Genomic DNA, 15,213 nt, shown 5'->3' on the forward strand with positions numbered 1-15,213 from the left:
CGCCATGATCTAGCGAACTTTAATTTAAGTAAAAGTTCATTGATGTTTTGGGATATTTCGCGAATTAAAGTTATCCCAATGCATCAATGATACACATGGACCAAGTGGGAGAATGTTAGAATATTTTATTCTAATGTTATTGTGGTCCATGTATTAAAGTGGTCTGGACAATTAAAATCCCGTTGTGATAGGTAATGGGAATAAAATATGTAACGAATCAAGGGGTTATTCTTCCCCTCTCTCTGGCTTTCAATAAGGGCTATTTAAGCCTACTTAATATTTGGTTTATGGCCATTATTGCCATAATTCCAATAATCAATATTGGAATGTAAGTTATGTAAAGAAGGCAATATAAAAGGGCATAAGCATTTTCCTATCCTATTACTGTGAAAACTAACGTGAAAGACCAGAGAGAAAAGTATTTTGAGAAACACTCTACAAACTTGCATAAAGAAGTTGTGAAGAAGAAAGGTTTGAAAGCTTCATCATTCTCTCATGAAATCAGGTTAGTACTTTAACGCTTCTGGTTAAAGTATTGGTTAAATCATTCCATGCCTATTGTTATAGTTTTACAATATATATATATATATATATATATATATATATATATATATATATATATACATACATATATATATATATATATATATATATATATATACACATATATATGTAATATATATATACATATATACTATACATATATACATATATATATACATATATATATTACATATATATGTATATATATATACACATATATATATGTACATATATATATACATATATACATATATATATACATATATATATTACATATATATGTACATATATATGTACATATATATATATATATATATATATATATATATATATATATGTAATATATATGTAATATATATGTAATACATATGTATACATATATATTACATATATATTACATATATATATATATATATATATATATATATATATATATATATATATATATGAGGGTTAATGTGATCTCAACTCTCTCTATAAAAAGTGTCAAACACATCTATATCCTCCAACTTGGAAAAAAAGGATAGGATCTTACCATTACTAAACTTTTAAGTTTACAATAATTATAAAATGAATACTATTTTTAAAAGTTTTCAATAATTGTAAAATTGATCTCGTGTTTTTTGTTATTAAAATTTTCAACCATTTATGAACATTGAGCTGATAGAGGACTGAGATTAGTCATAACATTTTACGTATACTTATTTTATATTGTAACTAACTCAGTATTTAGCCAACAGCAATTCGACATAAATTATATGAAGCCTCATGGTTGGGAGAAAGTAACAAAAATCATTCTGGTGATTCCAAATCATTCTGGTGATTTCAAATAACCTTATAATTCAAAATCTCTCTCTAGAAATTCTCTCTAGGGTTTTGCCTCCTTGCTAGGGTTTCTCCTTGAATTTCCAGCGTTTCTTGCTCTTCTTGATTTCTTCACGGACGAATCTTGCTGCTGGGTTACGGTAGACGAGCGACGGGCTACAGCAAGGACAGCACCACCGATTCTTGCTACTGGTTCACGTCCGACAGCAGCGGACTTCTACAGAAACGTCGTGTGACGGACGAATGGATACTACGGCGATGGAACCGGTCGTTCATGGGGTTGACGAGGAGCCACCGATCCTCGAGCGGGCGGAGGAGATTATCGAACGTCTAACACAGCGATGGGGTGATATAGCGCTTGAGGAGGAGGAGGAGATCGGCTTTGAGCCGGTGGGGGAGGGTGTCGGGGTGGTGGCGGAGGAGGAGGAACAGCGGTGGGTGTGTGTTGGCAGATTTTTGACAACGAAGATGGTGAAGTTGGAGTATATGCGGCAAGTGATGGCCTCGGTTTGGCAACCGGTGTGGGGTATGCATGTAACGGAAATTCAACCGGGGTTATTTATGTTCATCTTTTACGATGAAACGGATATGCAGAGGGTCCTCGATGAAGGGCCGTGGTCTTTTGAGAACAACACCCTAGTTTGTAAGCAGGTGGAATTGGGTGCAAGGCCGGCTGCGGTTGAGTTGAAATCGGTGGATATGTGGGTGCAGCTTTATGACTTGCCGCTGGGATATACATCGGAAGTGGTTCTTGAACAAGCGGCCAATTTTATTGGTACGTTTGTAAAAGTTAATGATCGTTATCCGGGAGCACCATGGAAGACGTTTCACCGGGTTCGTGTGTCAATACCGGTGGAAAAGCCGCTAAAACGAAGGATGAAACTAATTAAACGAGATAAGTCAAGCTGCTGGGTAAATTTCCGCTACGAACGTTTACATAATTTTTGCTTTTATTGTGGTTTATTGGGGCATGCCTATAAGTTCTGTAAGTTGGCAAGGAAATCAGGACTCACTGCAGATAAATTTCCATATACGGCGGACCTGAGGGCGGGGGGAGGTAGCCGGGGGCCTAGGCAAGTAGGGGACCCGTGGTTGAGATCACTGGACGGGAAGGGGAAGGATGGGATGAGAAGGGAAGGGGATGTGGGGGTTACGGCATTAGGGGGTGGTGTGAGTGAGGGAGGTGTACGGGTTGGGGTGACGGATGTGAGGGTGGGTGAGGGAGTGGTGGTAGCGGCGGCTAAGAGAAGGAGGGGGGATGGGATGGGTGATGGTGGCAGTATAAGGATGGATGCAGGAGATGTGGTGATGTCTGAGCTCTCAAAAAACGGATTTACGGCGGGTCCTGGTGTTCAGGCCCGCCCATCTCAATGAGTACAATAAGCTGGAACTGTCGTGGCTTGGGCAATCCACAGACAGTTCGTGAGGTGGTGGACATGGTGTCCCGTAAGAAGCCCGATTTCGTCTACTTAATGGAAACAAAGGTAGATCGGAGTCATGCAGAAAGATTGCGAGTTAAAATTGGTTTTGAGGGTCTGTTTTATGTGGATCCAGTTAGGGGAGGAGGTGGCTTAGCATTACTATGGCGGAAGAATAATACTGCTAGACTGTTGAGTTATTCGAAGAATTATGTGGATGTGGAGGTGGCCGTTAAGGAAAAAGTATGGCGGATGACATGCTTCTATGGGTTTCCACAGAGACATAGACGCAGGGAGGCGTGGCAATTGTTAAGTGGGTTAAGGGATAAGTCTACACTGCCCTGGGTGGCGTTGGGGGATTTCAATGATTTATTATACCAACGTGAGAAGAGAGGGGGGAATCCTCACCCGGATAGTCTGTTGAGAGGGTTTGGGGATACTGTTTACAATTGTGGGCTGGTCCAATTGCCAATGCGGGGTCACCAGTTTACATGGGAGAAGGGGAAAGGGACTGATAGATGGATGGAGGAAAGGTTGGATAAGGTGTTGGTGTCTACACGATGGACTACACTGAATACTGAGGCGTGGGTCGAAAATATTCTAACCCGAAAGTCTGATCACTCTGCTCTCTTTTTAAACACTGATGTGGTGCGTGGCCACAGATATGAGGGACCGAAACGATTCCGCTTTGAGATGGCATGGATTCATGATGACGGTTGTTGGAGGGTGGTGGAGACAGCCTGGCAGGATGGTAGGGATAAGGGGCTGTTGGTTTGTCAGCAGCATTGTGGGGGAAGGCTAATGCGGTGGGGTGGGGAGCATTGGCATAAGTTTGGTGACCGCATCAAGCAATTGAGGAAAGAGCAGGATGAGATACGGCACAGACGAGATTCGGCTGCATTGGCTGAATTTCGCGAGATTGAGGAGAGACTAGTGCAGTTGGAGATGCAGGAGGATGTATTTTGGAGACAGCGGGCGAAGCAGCACTGGCTGCGCGGTGCGGACTGCAATACCAAGTTCTATCACAGGTACGCTTCTGCTCGTAGAAGGAAAAATTATATTCCTAGATTAAAAGATGAAATGGGTGCATGGGTAGAGGGGGATAATATGAAGAGAGTTGTTTTGCAATATTATGCTGCTATTTTTACATCATCAAACATTGAATGTGAGGATCCCATGTTTGATAATTTTGCCCCCTGTGTGACTAGTGAGCAGAACACTAAGCTCCTCCGCCAGTTTGAGTTAGAGGAGGTCAAGAGTGCCTTATTTGCAATGTTCCCTGACAAAGCACCAGGACCGGATGGTATGAATCCTGGATTTTACCAGGAATATTGGGATATTGTGGGGGAGATGTGTCTAAATTTATTGTGAATTGCTTGAACTCAGGCTCGTTGCCTGAAGGATTGAATGATACTAATGTGGTCTTGATCCCGAAGAAAGATGTGCCTGAGACAGTAGCTGATATGAGACCAATAACTCTAAGTAATGTTCTGTACAGGATCATGGCAAAGGTAATAGCCAATAGGATTAAACCGCTCATGGGGAACCTCATCTCTGAGGCCCAGAGTGCTTTTATCCCAGGGAGACTTATTACTGATAATATTTTAATAACTGCGGAGGTGGGATATTACTTGAATAGAAAACAGTGTGGAAGGAAGGGGTGGGCAGCGTTAAAATTGGATATGGCCAAGGCGTAGGATAGGATGGAATGGCAGTTCCTGAGACGGATGTTGGAGGTAATGGGTTTTGAGGACTGGTGGATTAATTTGTTAATGCAGTGTGTTACTACTGTCCAGTATAACATCTTGATTAATGGTGTTCATAGTGGAGGTGTAACGCCAACCAGGGGGTTGCGGCAGGGGATCCTTTGTCTCCATATTTATTCCTCATATGTGCAGAAGGGTTATCTGTGTTATTGCAAAGAGCGCAAATGTCTGGCTCAATACATGGCTGCAGGGTTGCTAGGGGAGCCCCGCAGATATCACATCTATTTTTTGCAGATGATAGCCTATTATTTTTTAGAGCAGATGTGTAACACCCCGTGTTACGGCCCCTAAAACCATTTAATTAATCAATCAATAGCCCAAGAGAAGGAATAAATCATAATGATTAATTAGGGAAAAAGGCCCACCATAGTCCATGGACCCTCATATATAAACCCAACCCCTAAACCCAATCCTTAGTTCCAAAAGGAATAGAATTAGCGAGCCTATAATATTAGTTCCTAATTAGGACTCCTAAATATATAAATAGGGGACTTAGGAGGCACCTAGAACTTCCCACAAAAATAACGCCCCACCACCCCAAAAGAGCTCCAAGAATCCCCTTAGGAGAAATCAAGAAAGCAAGGAAGCTTAAAGAAAGACCCTTCATAGCCAAGGAATTAATTAAGCCTAAGAGGTAACCCATGTCTCAACAAAACCTATTTTCATAGTTATGATTCCCCCTTAGGGTTTCCCCCATATTATTGTGTATTGATGAGTTGTGATGATTATTATTGATGATTGATGTGATGATCCCATGGGGGATCTTGATAATCTTGATATTGGGAGATTCTTTATAATTATGGTGTTCTTGATGATTATGTGGAGTTCTTGATGATTATATGTCGTTCTTGATAATTGTATGGCGTTCTTGATGCTTATGTGTTATTTCTACCGAATCTTGTAATTAGAAGACGATTCGTATTCTTGTTGGTATAAAAGTGATTAGAACCCTAGGTTGTATCGTATGATCTTATTCTTGGTTTATCGGGTGGGGAAATCGCATGTTTGGGTGTTGATTATATTTAGAAAAGCATGATAGGTTATGTGGCGTCCGTTTCTTGTATTTGATTCGCTAATTGTCTACGTGTTGTCGTTAATTGCGTTGTAAAGTGTCTAAGCATGGTTTCGGGTTCCACAACGGTTCTCGGGGCGTAAAGTGTGTGAAAAGAGTCAGTGGGGGGTAGGGGACCCGCCACCAACCCGCGGCCGTGAAACACCGCCCGGCAGCGGGTGGCCGGCGGGCAGGCAGCTGCCCGCCGGCGACCCGCTGCCCGGAACAGTATTATCCGGCGGGCAGCCGGCGGGTGGCCCCCACCCACCGGCTACCCGCTGGAAATTCCCCCATCTCGGGATCCCGTCTTCCCCGTTTGATGTTCCCCCGTTCCCCGTGGTGTCCCAACGGACTCCGTTTATCGTGCCTATGTCTAGTTTGATGTTCCGGGTACCGTTCGTAGGTTTATGAGTCTATTGTATTGCATGCTAGTTGAATTGGTATCCCGTTGACCTAGGTGGAAGGAATATGAACCCCTTAGGACTATTCTTAGTATGTGATGGATCACACATAGGTTTTGTTATACGTTTTCTCCCCCTTCCTAATGTGTAATGTGGGTTGCAAGTGCTTGCTATGTGTTATGTGTGTGTTACCCCAATTCGGTTGCGATCGGATTGGTTATCCTGAGCTGCGGTTCAGAAGCTGGCTGCGGTCAGATTGATACTCTTGGGCTGCGGTCCACCGTTTGGTTGCGATCAAACGTTTCTATACGAGCTGCGGTTCGTCCTTTTTCCTGGCTGCGGTCAGATGACATTCTCTTGGGCTGCGGTCCACTGTTTGGTTGCGACCAAACACTATGATGAGCTGCGGTTCATCGGTCGGTTGCGATCGACCCCTCCGTGTTGCGATACGGGGCAGGGTGCTGCGGGGCCGTGTTAGAGCTATATGCGCTGACCCTCATGTATGGGCATGCGATTGGTCCTGTGGCGCCAACAAAGTGTGTTATGTGTTGTGACAGGGACGAGTTGTGATTACGAGTGTCTTGGGGGATGTGACTATGGGAATTATATTGGGGATTGTTCATGTTGGGTTATGATCATTGTTATGCTTTGCCTTATCTGCCTTATCTGTTGTGAACTGCATATGCTCGTTATAACTGTCGTTTGTGTCTGGCCTTATCTGTCGAGTCATTCCCGGTTTTAAAGCTAGAGTTCGTAAGATATATCTTCATGCTCAAAATGGTTTTCGTATATCTATATATATCTCTATATGTATTGTATTTCAACGCGTTGGAGTGGGTTACCAGCATCTCTCGCTGAACAGATATATTTGGCTTTCAGGCACAGAGGACTAGAGCACTGGAGCGCGCTAGAACTGGAGCGTAGAAGTAGATTAGTCTCCCTTTTCGGCCTGCGCGCCATATTATGCATTGTGTTTCAATGAATACTAGTTAGACAGCCTGTGCACCTGGGTTCTCTAGCCCAAGTGTGGCATAGCACCCCGTACACTTATGATACACTTTGGAATGTAATAAGATATTACCTCTATGATATAAGCTTAAAATGTCTTTAAAATCTGGGGTGTTACAGTTGGTATCAGAGCCTAAGTTTGACCCTAGGAAAAGACTCTTAAGACCGGACTTTAGGACATTAGGCTTGAACTCTAGGTACCTAGGAACATAGGACTCAGGAATCTTAGGACGCGCGGTGAGATTGTGAAACCTACACATAACTTCTCTACACTTTACCCTCCCTCATTCTAAAACCCTTCCCCACTTATCACTTCATAAGAAGTACGTCAGACTCTAATTTAACGTTCTTATAAACACTGACCAGAAAGACGATAGCATGGCACCGAACAGAAGGCAATCGAGAACTCCAGAGCCCGCCACAGACGACCCCTTGACCCAAACCCTACGACAGCTGACACAAGTCACACAGGCATTAAGTGACGCGACCCTTCGCAACAACAGGCCCCCACCACCTCCATCAAACGCAAACTCAGACGTCGCCCGACAAGTTTCAAATCACCGACCACCCACGTTTTCGGGAGAAGAGGATCCCGCGGTCCTAGAAGAATGGATCCGAACCCTTGACAAGATTTTTGGGGTAGTAGAATGCCCGGAGGAACGCCGCGTAGAGATAGCCTCGTTCTACTTCGGGCACGAGGCCGATCTCTGGTGGATCCACGAGGGACCCACTTATCAACAAGAACCGGGGTTCAATTGGGAGAACCTCAAGACACGACTACGAGAGAGATTCTACCCAACCCACGTGAAGGCATCCATGTACGAAGAGTTCCTTCACCTAAAACAAGGAACGGCCACCGTCGTAGAATACCATAAACGATTCCTCGAGCTGGCACGCTTCGCGCCAGAGCTAGTTCCCACCGAGGTAACTAAGATAGAGAGATTCGTGTCGGGCCTTAACTTCAAAGCTCGAAAGGCGCTAGTGGTAAGCAGACCTCGGACCCTCAACGAGGCTTACTCCAGTGCCGCGAATCTCTATCGAATCCAACTACTCCAACGCGGAGTTCAGGAACAAATACGAAGAAGAAACACTGGAAGTGGGGCACCGCCAGTGAAAAGAACGAGAAACGACACCGGCACAAGGACGAACAACCGGACCAACCAAAGACCGACCCTGGGAAACAACGAAGCTAATCCAAGAAGCTTCCCTTGCCCGAGATGCAACAAAAACCATAGGGGCAAGGATTGCGCAGGCAACCCCTGGCGATGCTTCAATTGCGGAGAGGAAGGACACAAGGCCTTCCAGTGCACTCGACCCCAAAGACCACGCCCCACCACCGTGAGTCAACACGGGGGCACCGGTCATCAAGGGAGTTACGGCGCTCCCGGGAACGTATTTGTCATGAGCCACACTCAAGCCAACCTCGGGAACGAGGAGGACCTCGGGGAGGAAAACCCAATCCCGGAAGACGAGGACCATACGGACCCCGCAGAAGAAAACCAGGAAAACGAATACTGTCTAGGATAAGCCGTCACACCCCCTTGTAACCACCCCCCCCCCTTCTTTTGTCGTAAAGACCGCTTACCTAGCTTAACTATTTCGGAATTATTATGAATAAAGATTCTCGATCAAATTCCAATTTCCACTACAAAGGTAAAACACAAGTTATACTATCAACCTAACCTTCCCTCCACTAAAGGACGAAATAAGGAAAAAGACAAAAATCACACCATCAAGAAATGCCTAATGTTGCCATTAGGAATTGAACTCTAGACCTCACATTTACAAGTCCAAGCTCCAACCACCAAGCCATGAGTGTTTCTTGAAACCTTAAGGGGATACTCCCTTGTTAAACCCCCCAAGTTCCTAAAACCCACAAAAACCCCAAATCAAAAACCCTTCTCGTCCTTCTTCCTCCCCTTCACCTTCCCCACTCCCTCTCCTTCTCTCTCCCACACAACCCGCCGCCCCACCATAGAAACCACCCTCAAACCACTCGACGCCACTGCCGCACGGACGCCGCCGCCGTCCGACCGCCTCCCGCCAGCCCGCGCCGCTGCACCACCGCAACAGCGCCCAGCCGCCCTCGCCCGAAGACCGCCCGCTGCCTTGCTGTGCACCGCCCCGAAGCCGCCTCTCTTCCTCGCCAAGGCCATCGTCTCCCATCACCGGCCCTCCACCGGAGCACCACGAATCGCCGCACGCTCGGCCACCGGGAAAGACATGCCGGAGCCCCGCCGCCCTGCCGAAAAAGTTCGCCGGAGGTTCACCGGAAAGGCTGCCGGAAATTTTTCCGGAATTTCTCACCACCAAAGAGAGATTCACGATGCCGAAAAAGCCCCTCGGAATCCGCACCCCGGAATGGAACAACGCCGATTACACCGTGATCGGAGGTAAAAGTCTTGAACCCGACCAATTTTCTCCGGAATTGGTCGATATGCTTAAACACCAAGGACTCCTAGATGCATACCTCACCATCAAAGGGGACACATACCCCGAATTGGTGAAGGAGTTCTATCAACATCTTGTGGCCACAAAACGGGGTGACAAGATAGAGATCACCACCAAGGTCCGTGGCAAGGAAATTGTGCTTTCCGAAGGCCGGTTGGCCAAGCTCTTGAAATTGACCACCACGGGTGTGTCTAACTATGACCGAAAGGGGTGGATTGAAACCCAAACTACGGGATACAAGGACTATCTCGGGTACCTACTCGGGAAAGATGACGGGTTCACCTCGGCCACTCGACCAAACCGAAAGTGGCTATCGGCGGAGCAAAAGATATTAGTTATGATTGTAACCGATAGCCTCTTGCCCACCAATAACAAGAGCAAGGATGTGGGGAGCTTGGAGTGCACCTTTGCGTATCTCCTAAAACACAAAATCAAGTTCAACCTGCCGGCACTCATGCTAAAGCACATAGAGTTCTGCAAGACAAACAACCGGCTTAGCCTACCCTACGGGATGATCCTAAGTTGGATCATGGAGAAAAAGGGGGTAGACCTAAGCCACACCGAGGTCAGAACCGCCAATGGCATGGTTTTCAATGCCCAAAACCTCCGCCGCAACGACATCTACTACACCGAAGGAGGACACTATCTCACCCTCGAAGAAATTTGCCAAAAACCCGAGGAGGAACGTAGGGAATTGGTTGATCGGTTGGACATCTCCAACAAAAAGCTCAAGCGAGCCATGCAAGATTGCGGAGGTACGGAGGAAAATGAGGGACAAGAGGAGGAAGACGGGCCTAACCCATCAGTGCACCCACAGCCAGGAGGGAACTCGAGGGGACAAGACGAGGGTTCGGTCAACGAACGCATACTCGCACAACTCGACCGGCAGAATCAAATCATGGAAGAAGGGTTCTCATCCTTGATTCGCACCACACGCGCACTCGATCAAATAGTAGCAGGAATCGAGGCCGCCTTGGGCACTCGCGGTGCACCCAGTTCCAGCGCAGGAAACCGAGGTACAACCGAAAACTTCTTTATCACAACACCATCAAAAGTTCAGCCTACCCCAAGCCAAGACAAACGTAAGGCCGCAACCCTAATCAGGAGGCCAAGCTACGAGGTGTCTAGGGGTGAAAGGATGGACTATAACACCGGGCTTCGGGGACGAAGCCCTTTGTAAGGGGGGGAGAGTGTAACACCCCGTGTTACGGCCCCTAAAACCATTTAATTAATCAATCAATAGCCCAAGAGAAGGAATAAATCATAATGATTAATTAGGGAAAAAGGCCCACCATAGTCCATGGACCCTCATATATAAACCCAACCCCTAAACCCAATCCTTAGTTCCAAAAGGAATAGAATTAGCGAGCCTATAATATTAGTTCCAAATTAGGACTCCTAAATATATAAATAGGGGACTTAGGAGGCACCTAGAACTTCCCACAAAAATAACGCCCCACCACCCCAAAAGAGCTCCAAGAATCCCCTTAGGAGAAATCAAGAAAGCAAGGAAGCTTAAAGAAAGACCCTTCATAGCCAAGGAATTAATTAAGCCTAAGAGGTAACCCATGTCTCAACAAAACCTATTTTCATAGTTATGATTCCCCCTTAGGGTTTCCCCCATATTATTGTGTATTGATGAGTTGTGATGATTATTATTGATGATTGATGTGATGATCCCATGGGGGATCTTGATAATCTTGATATTGGGAGATTCTTTATAATTATGGTGTTCTTGATGATTATGTGGAGTTCTTGATGATTATATGTCATTCTTGATAATTGTATGGCGTTCTTGATGCTTATGTGTTATTTCTACCGAATCTTGTAATTAGAAGACGATTCGTATTCTTGTTGGTATAAAAGTGATTAGAACCCTAGGTTGTATCGTATGATCTTATTCTTGGTTTATCGGGTGGGGAAATCGCATGTTTGGGTGTTGATTATATTTAGAAAAGCATGATAGGTTATGTGGCGTCCGTTTCTTGTATTTGATTCGCTAATTGTCTACGTGTTGTCGTTACTTGCGTTGTAAAGTGTCTAAGCATGGTTTCGGGTTCCACAACGGTTCTCAGGGCGTAAAGTGTGTGAAAAGAGTCAGTGGGGGTAGGGGACCCGCCACCTACCCGCGACCGTGAAACACCGCCCGGCAGCGGGTGGCCGGCGAGCGGGCAGCTGCCCGCCGGCGACCCGCTGCCCGGAACAGTATTATCCGGCGGGTGGCCCCCACCCACCGGCTACCCGCTGGAAATTCCCCCATCTCGGGATCCCGGCTTCCCCGTTTGATGTTCCCCCGTTCCCCGTGGTGTCCCAACGGACTCCGTTTATCGTGCCTATGTCTAGTTTGATGTTCCGGGTACCGTTCGTAGGTTTATGAGTCTATTGTATTACATGCTAGTTGAATTGGTATCCCGTTGACCTAGGTGGAAGGAGTATGAACCCCTTAGGACTATTCTTAGTATGTGATGGATCACACATAGGTTTTGTTATACGTTTTCTCCCCCTTCCTAATGTGTAATGTGGGTTGCAAGTGCTTGCTATGTGTTATGTGTGTGTTACCCCAATTCGGTTGCGATCGGATTGGTTATCCTGAGCTGCGGTTCAGAAGCTGGCTGCGGTCAGATTGATACTCTTGGGCTGCGATCCACCGTTTGGTTGCGATCAAACGTTTCTATACGAGCTGCGGTTCGTCCTTTTTCCTGGCTGCGGTCAGATGACATTCTCTTGGGCTGCGGTCCACTGTTGGTTGCGATCAAACACTATGATGAGCTGCGGTTCATCGGTCGGTTGCGATCGACCCCTCCGTGTTGCGATACGGGGCAGGGTGCTGCGGGGCCGTGTTAGAGCTATATGCGCTGACCCTCATGTATGGGCATGCGATTGGTCCTGTGGCGCCAACAAAGTGTGTTATGTGTTGTGACAGGGACGAGTTGTGATTACGAGTGTCTTGGGGGATGTGACTATGGGATTTATATTGGGGATTGTTCATGTTGGGTTATGATCATTGTTATGCTTTGCCTTATCTGCCTTATCTGTTGTGAACTGCATATGCTCGTTATAACTGTCGTTTGTGTCTGGCCTTATCTGTCGAGTCATTCCCGGTTTCTAAGCTAGAGTTCGTAGGATATATCTTCATGCTCAAAATGGTTTTCGTATATCTATATATATCTCTATATGTATTGTATTTCAACGCGTTGGAGTGGGTTACCAGCATCTCTCGCTGAACAGATATATTTGGCTTTCAGGCACAGAGGACTAGAGCACTGGAGCGCGCTAAAACTGGAGCGTAGAAGTAGATTAGTCTCCCTTTTCGGCCTGCGCGCCATATTATGCATTGTGTTTCAATGAATACTAGTTAGACAGCCTGTGCACCTGGGTTCTCTAGCCCAAGTGTGGCATAGCCCCCCGTACACTTATGATACACTTTGGAATGTAATAAGATATTACCTCTATGATATAAGCTTAAAATGTCTTAAAAATCTGGGGTGTTACAAGATGGGGAGGAGGCGGGAGTAATTAAACAGTGCCTGGGACGATATGAGGAGCTCTCAGGGTAAAAGGTAAATTATCACAAGTCCAGTGTCTGTTTTAGCAGAAATACCAGTGTGGAAGATAGGGAAGAGGTGGCGATTTGCTTACAAGTAGACCAGGCACCCAATTTTGGGAAATATCTGGGACTACCATCTTTTGTGGGGAGGAACAAGAAGGCAGTGTTCTCATATATTGAGGATAAGGTAAAACAGAGAATAAGCTCATGGAACAAGAAATTTCTGACACAGGCAGGAAAGGAGATTTTATTGAAAAGCGTGGCACAATTTATGCCTACCTTTTCAATGAGTGTCTTTTTGATCCCGGACTCAGTATGTTTATCAATCCAGAGAACAATGAACAAGTATTGGTGGGGCACTGGTATGGATAGAGGAATACACTGGAAAGCCTGGGATAAGTTAAGCATCCCAAAGAAATATGGAGGAATGGGATTCAAAGATCTCAAGAATTTTAATTTAGCAATGTTGGGAAAACAGGCATGGCGCCTACTCACAAGTCCAGACACACTGGTTGCAAAAGTCTATAAGGCAAGGTACTATCCTAATACCACTTTTGTTGATGCCAAGGTAGGAGGATGCCCGAGCCACTCATGGAGAAGTATTATGGCAGCTCATGACAGGGTGGTGGCACGAGTGCGCAGGAGGATAGGGGATGGTAAAACAACATTGATCTGGGGACACCCATGGTTGCCTGATAATCCTAGCCCTTTGGTGCAGACTGATATGCCTGTAGAGCTCAGGCACGCTAAAGTGGTAGGTTTAATAGATGAACAAACTGCTACCTGGGACCCACATATTTTAGCAGATTTATTTGAGGAGGAAGATGTGAGTAGAATATTGAGGATACCTGTTAGTCCAGGATATGAGGACTCATGGTATTGGCCTGATGACCCCAATGGGATATACACAGTTAAAAATGCCTACAGACACATTATGGGAATTTATGATCACTCGCCTGGGAGTTTTGAGAAATGGACTAAAATGTGGGGAATGAAAATACCCCCAAAATGGAAGACTTTTTGTGGAGAGCAGTTTGTGATATTCTTCCAACAACTAACAACTTGATTATAAAGAGGGTGGAAGTGGATCCCACATGCCAAATGTGTGGGATAGAGCATGAGAATGTTATGCATACATTCATAAATTGTGATTATTCTAGACATGTTTGGAATATTTCAGGATTGCCAATAACAAATATTGTTGTCAACTCATTCCCCGAGTAGCTAACAATTGTGCTTACAATGTTCACAGAGGACCAAAGTGCAGCGGTGGTGGCTTTGCTTTATTGCTTATGGAGATGTAGGAATTCAGCGGTATGGGACGGCACACTGCCGAGACCTACGACAGCCTGGAGACAGGCCACGGCGGCGCTGCACTCCTACCGGCAGGTGGTGTGCCGTGGCACGGCGGCTCCCACGATGGCTACGGCAGATGGCGACACCGACTCCACCCCACGGTGTTATGTGGATGCGGGGTATCGGGAGGACACGGGGGAAGCTACATATGGTATTGTGCTGCTGTCTCCGGAGGGATCTTTTATTGTGGCGAAAAATGGGAGACTATCGAATTGTTTGTCACCATTCATGGCGGAGGCACTGGCATGTAAGGAAGCTCTATCCTAGCTTTTGGAGAAGAATATAACAACGGTAACGATTCAAACAGATTGTTTACAGCTGAGAAATGCGATACGGCAGAATTCAACTATCATAATGTCTTATGTTGGAGTAGTAGTTGACCAGTGTAGGACTTTAGCTTCGTCTTTTAATTATGTCTTGTTTAATCATGTTTCTAGGCAGATTAATGCGCATGCGCACACGTTAGCTTCGTTAGCTTTTATTCAGGATCAAGCTATGTATTGGGATTCTATCCCTCCAGACTGCATTGCAGCTTTGATTCATTAATACAATCATTCATTGGTTGGCTTTCAAAAAAAAAATGAATGGCCACATCATTTATAATTGGCTCGTAGCACTTTATTTTTTTTTCTTAAGTTAATTTATATTTAACCAAAGAACTTGTGGTTAAGCGCCATAATTGTGACTTTTTCAAATGGGAGGTTACAAGTTCAAACCCCAGTGAGACATTAATTCTTTGTGATTCGATAAGTTGAGAAAGTATGTATAAGTTCAAACTCTAGTGGGGACATTGACTCTTTGTAGTTGAGAAAGTATGTATAAGTTCAAACTCTAGTAGGGACATTGA

The 15,213-nt window shown here is 45.4% G+C and overlaps 1 protein-coding gene across 1 annotated transcript; it reads left to right on the forward strand.

The window, feature by feature from the left end:
- The first annotated feature begins 2,804 nt into the window (after positions 1-2,804).
- LOC109170900 lies at positions 2,805-14,076 on the forward strand. The gene is made up of 4 exons (XM_019320038.1): positions 2,805-4,089; positions 4,173-4,405; positions 4,565-4,743; positions 13,059-14,076. Exons 1-4 carry the CDS (start codon positions 2,805-2,807, stop codon positions 14,074-14,076), a joined length of 2,715 nt encoding a protein of 904 aa, XP_019175583.1.
- Positions 14,077-15,213: the final 1,137 nt, after the last annotated feature.

Source organism: Ipomoea nil, unplaced genomic scaffold, assembly GCF_001879475.1.
Source record: "Ipomoea nil cultivar Tokyo-kokei standard unplaced genomic scaffold, Asagao_1.1 scaffold3377, whole genome shotgun sequence".
Taxonomy (NCBI): domain Eukaryota; kingdom Viridiplantae; phylum Streptophyta; class Magnoliopsida; order Solanales; family Convolvulaceae; genus Ipomoea; species Ipomoea nil.

Excerpts from the sequence above, each read along its gene's own strand:
- LOC109170900 (XM_019320038.1), top strand. The coding sequence starts at position 2,805 with ATGGTGTCCCGTAAGAAGCCCGATTTCGTCTACTTAATGGAAACAAAG. Across the intron at positions 4,090-4,172 it reads CAAAGCACCAGGACCGGATG|GCTCGTTGCCTGAAGGATTG; the intron begins GTATGAATCCTG and ends GCTTGAACTCAG. Across the intron at positions 4,406-4,564 it reads ATATTTTAATAACTGCGGAG|TGTGTTACTACTGTCCAGTA; the intron begins GTGGGATATTAC and ends TTGTTAATGCAG.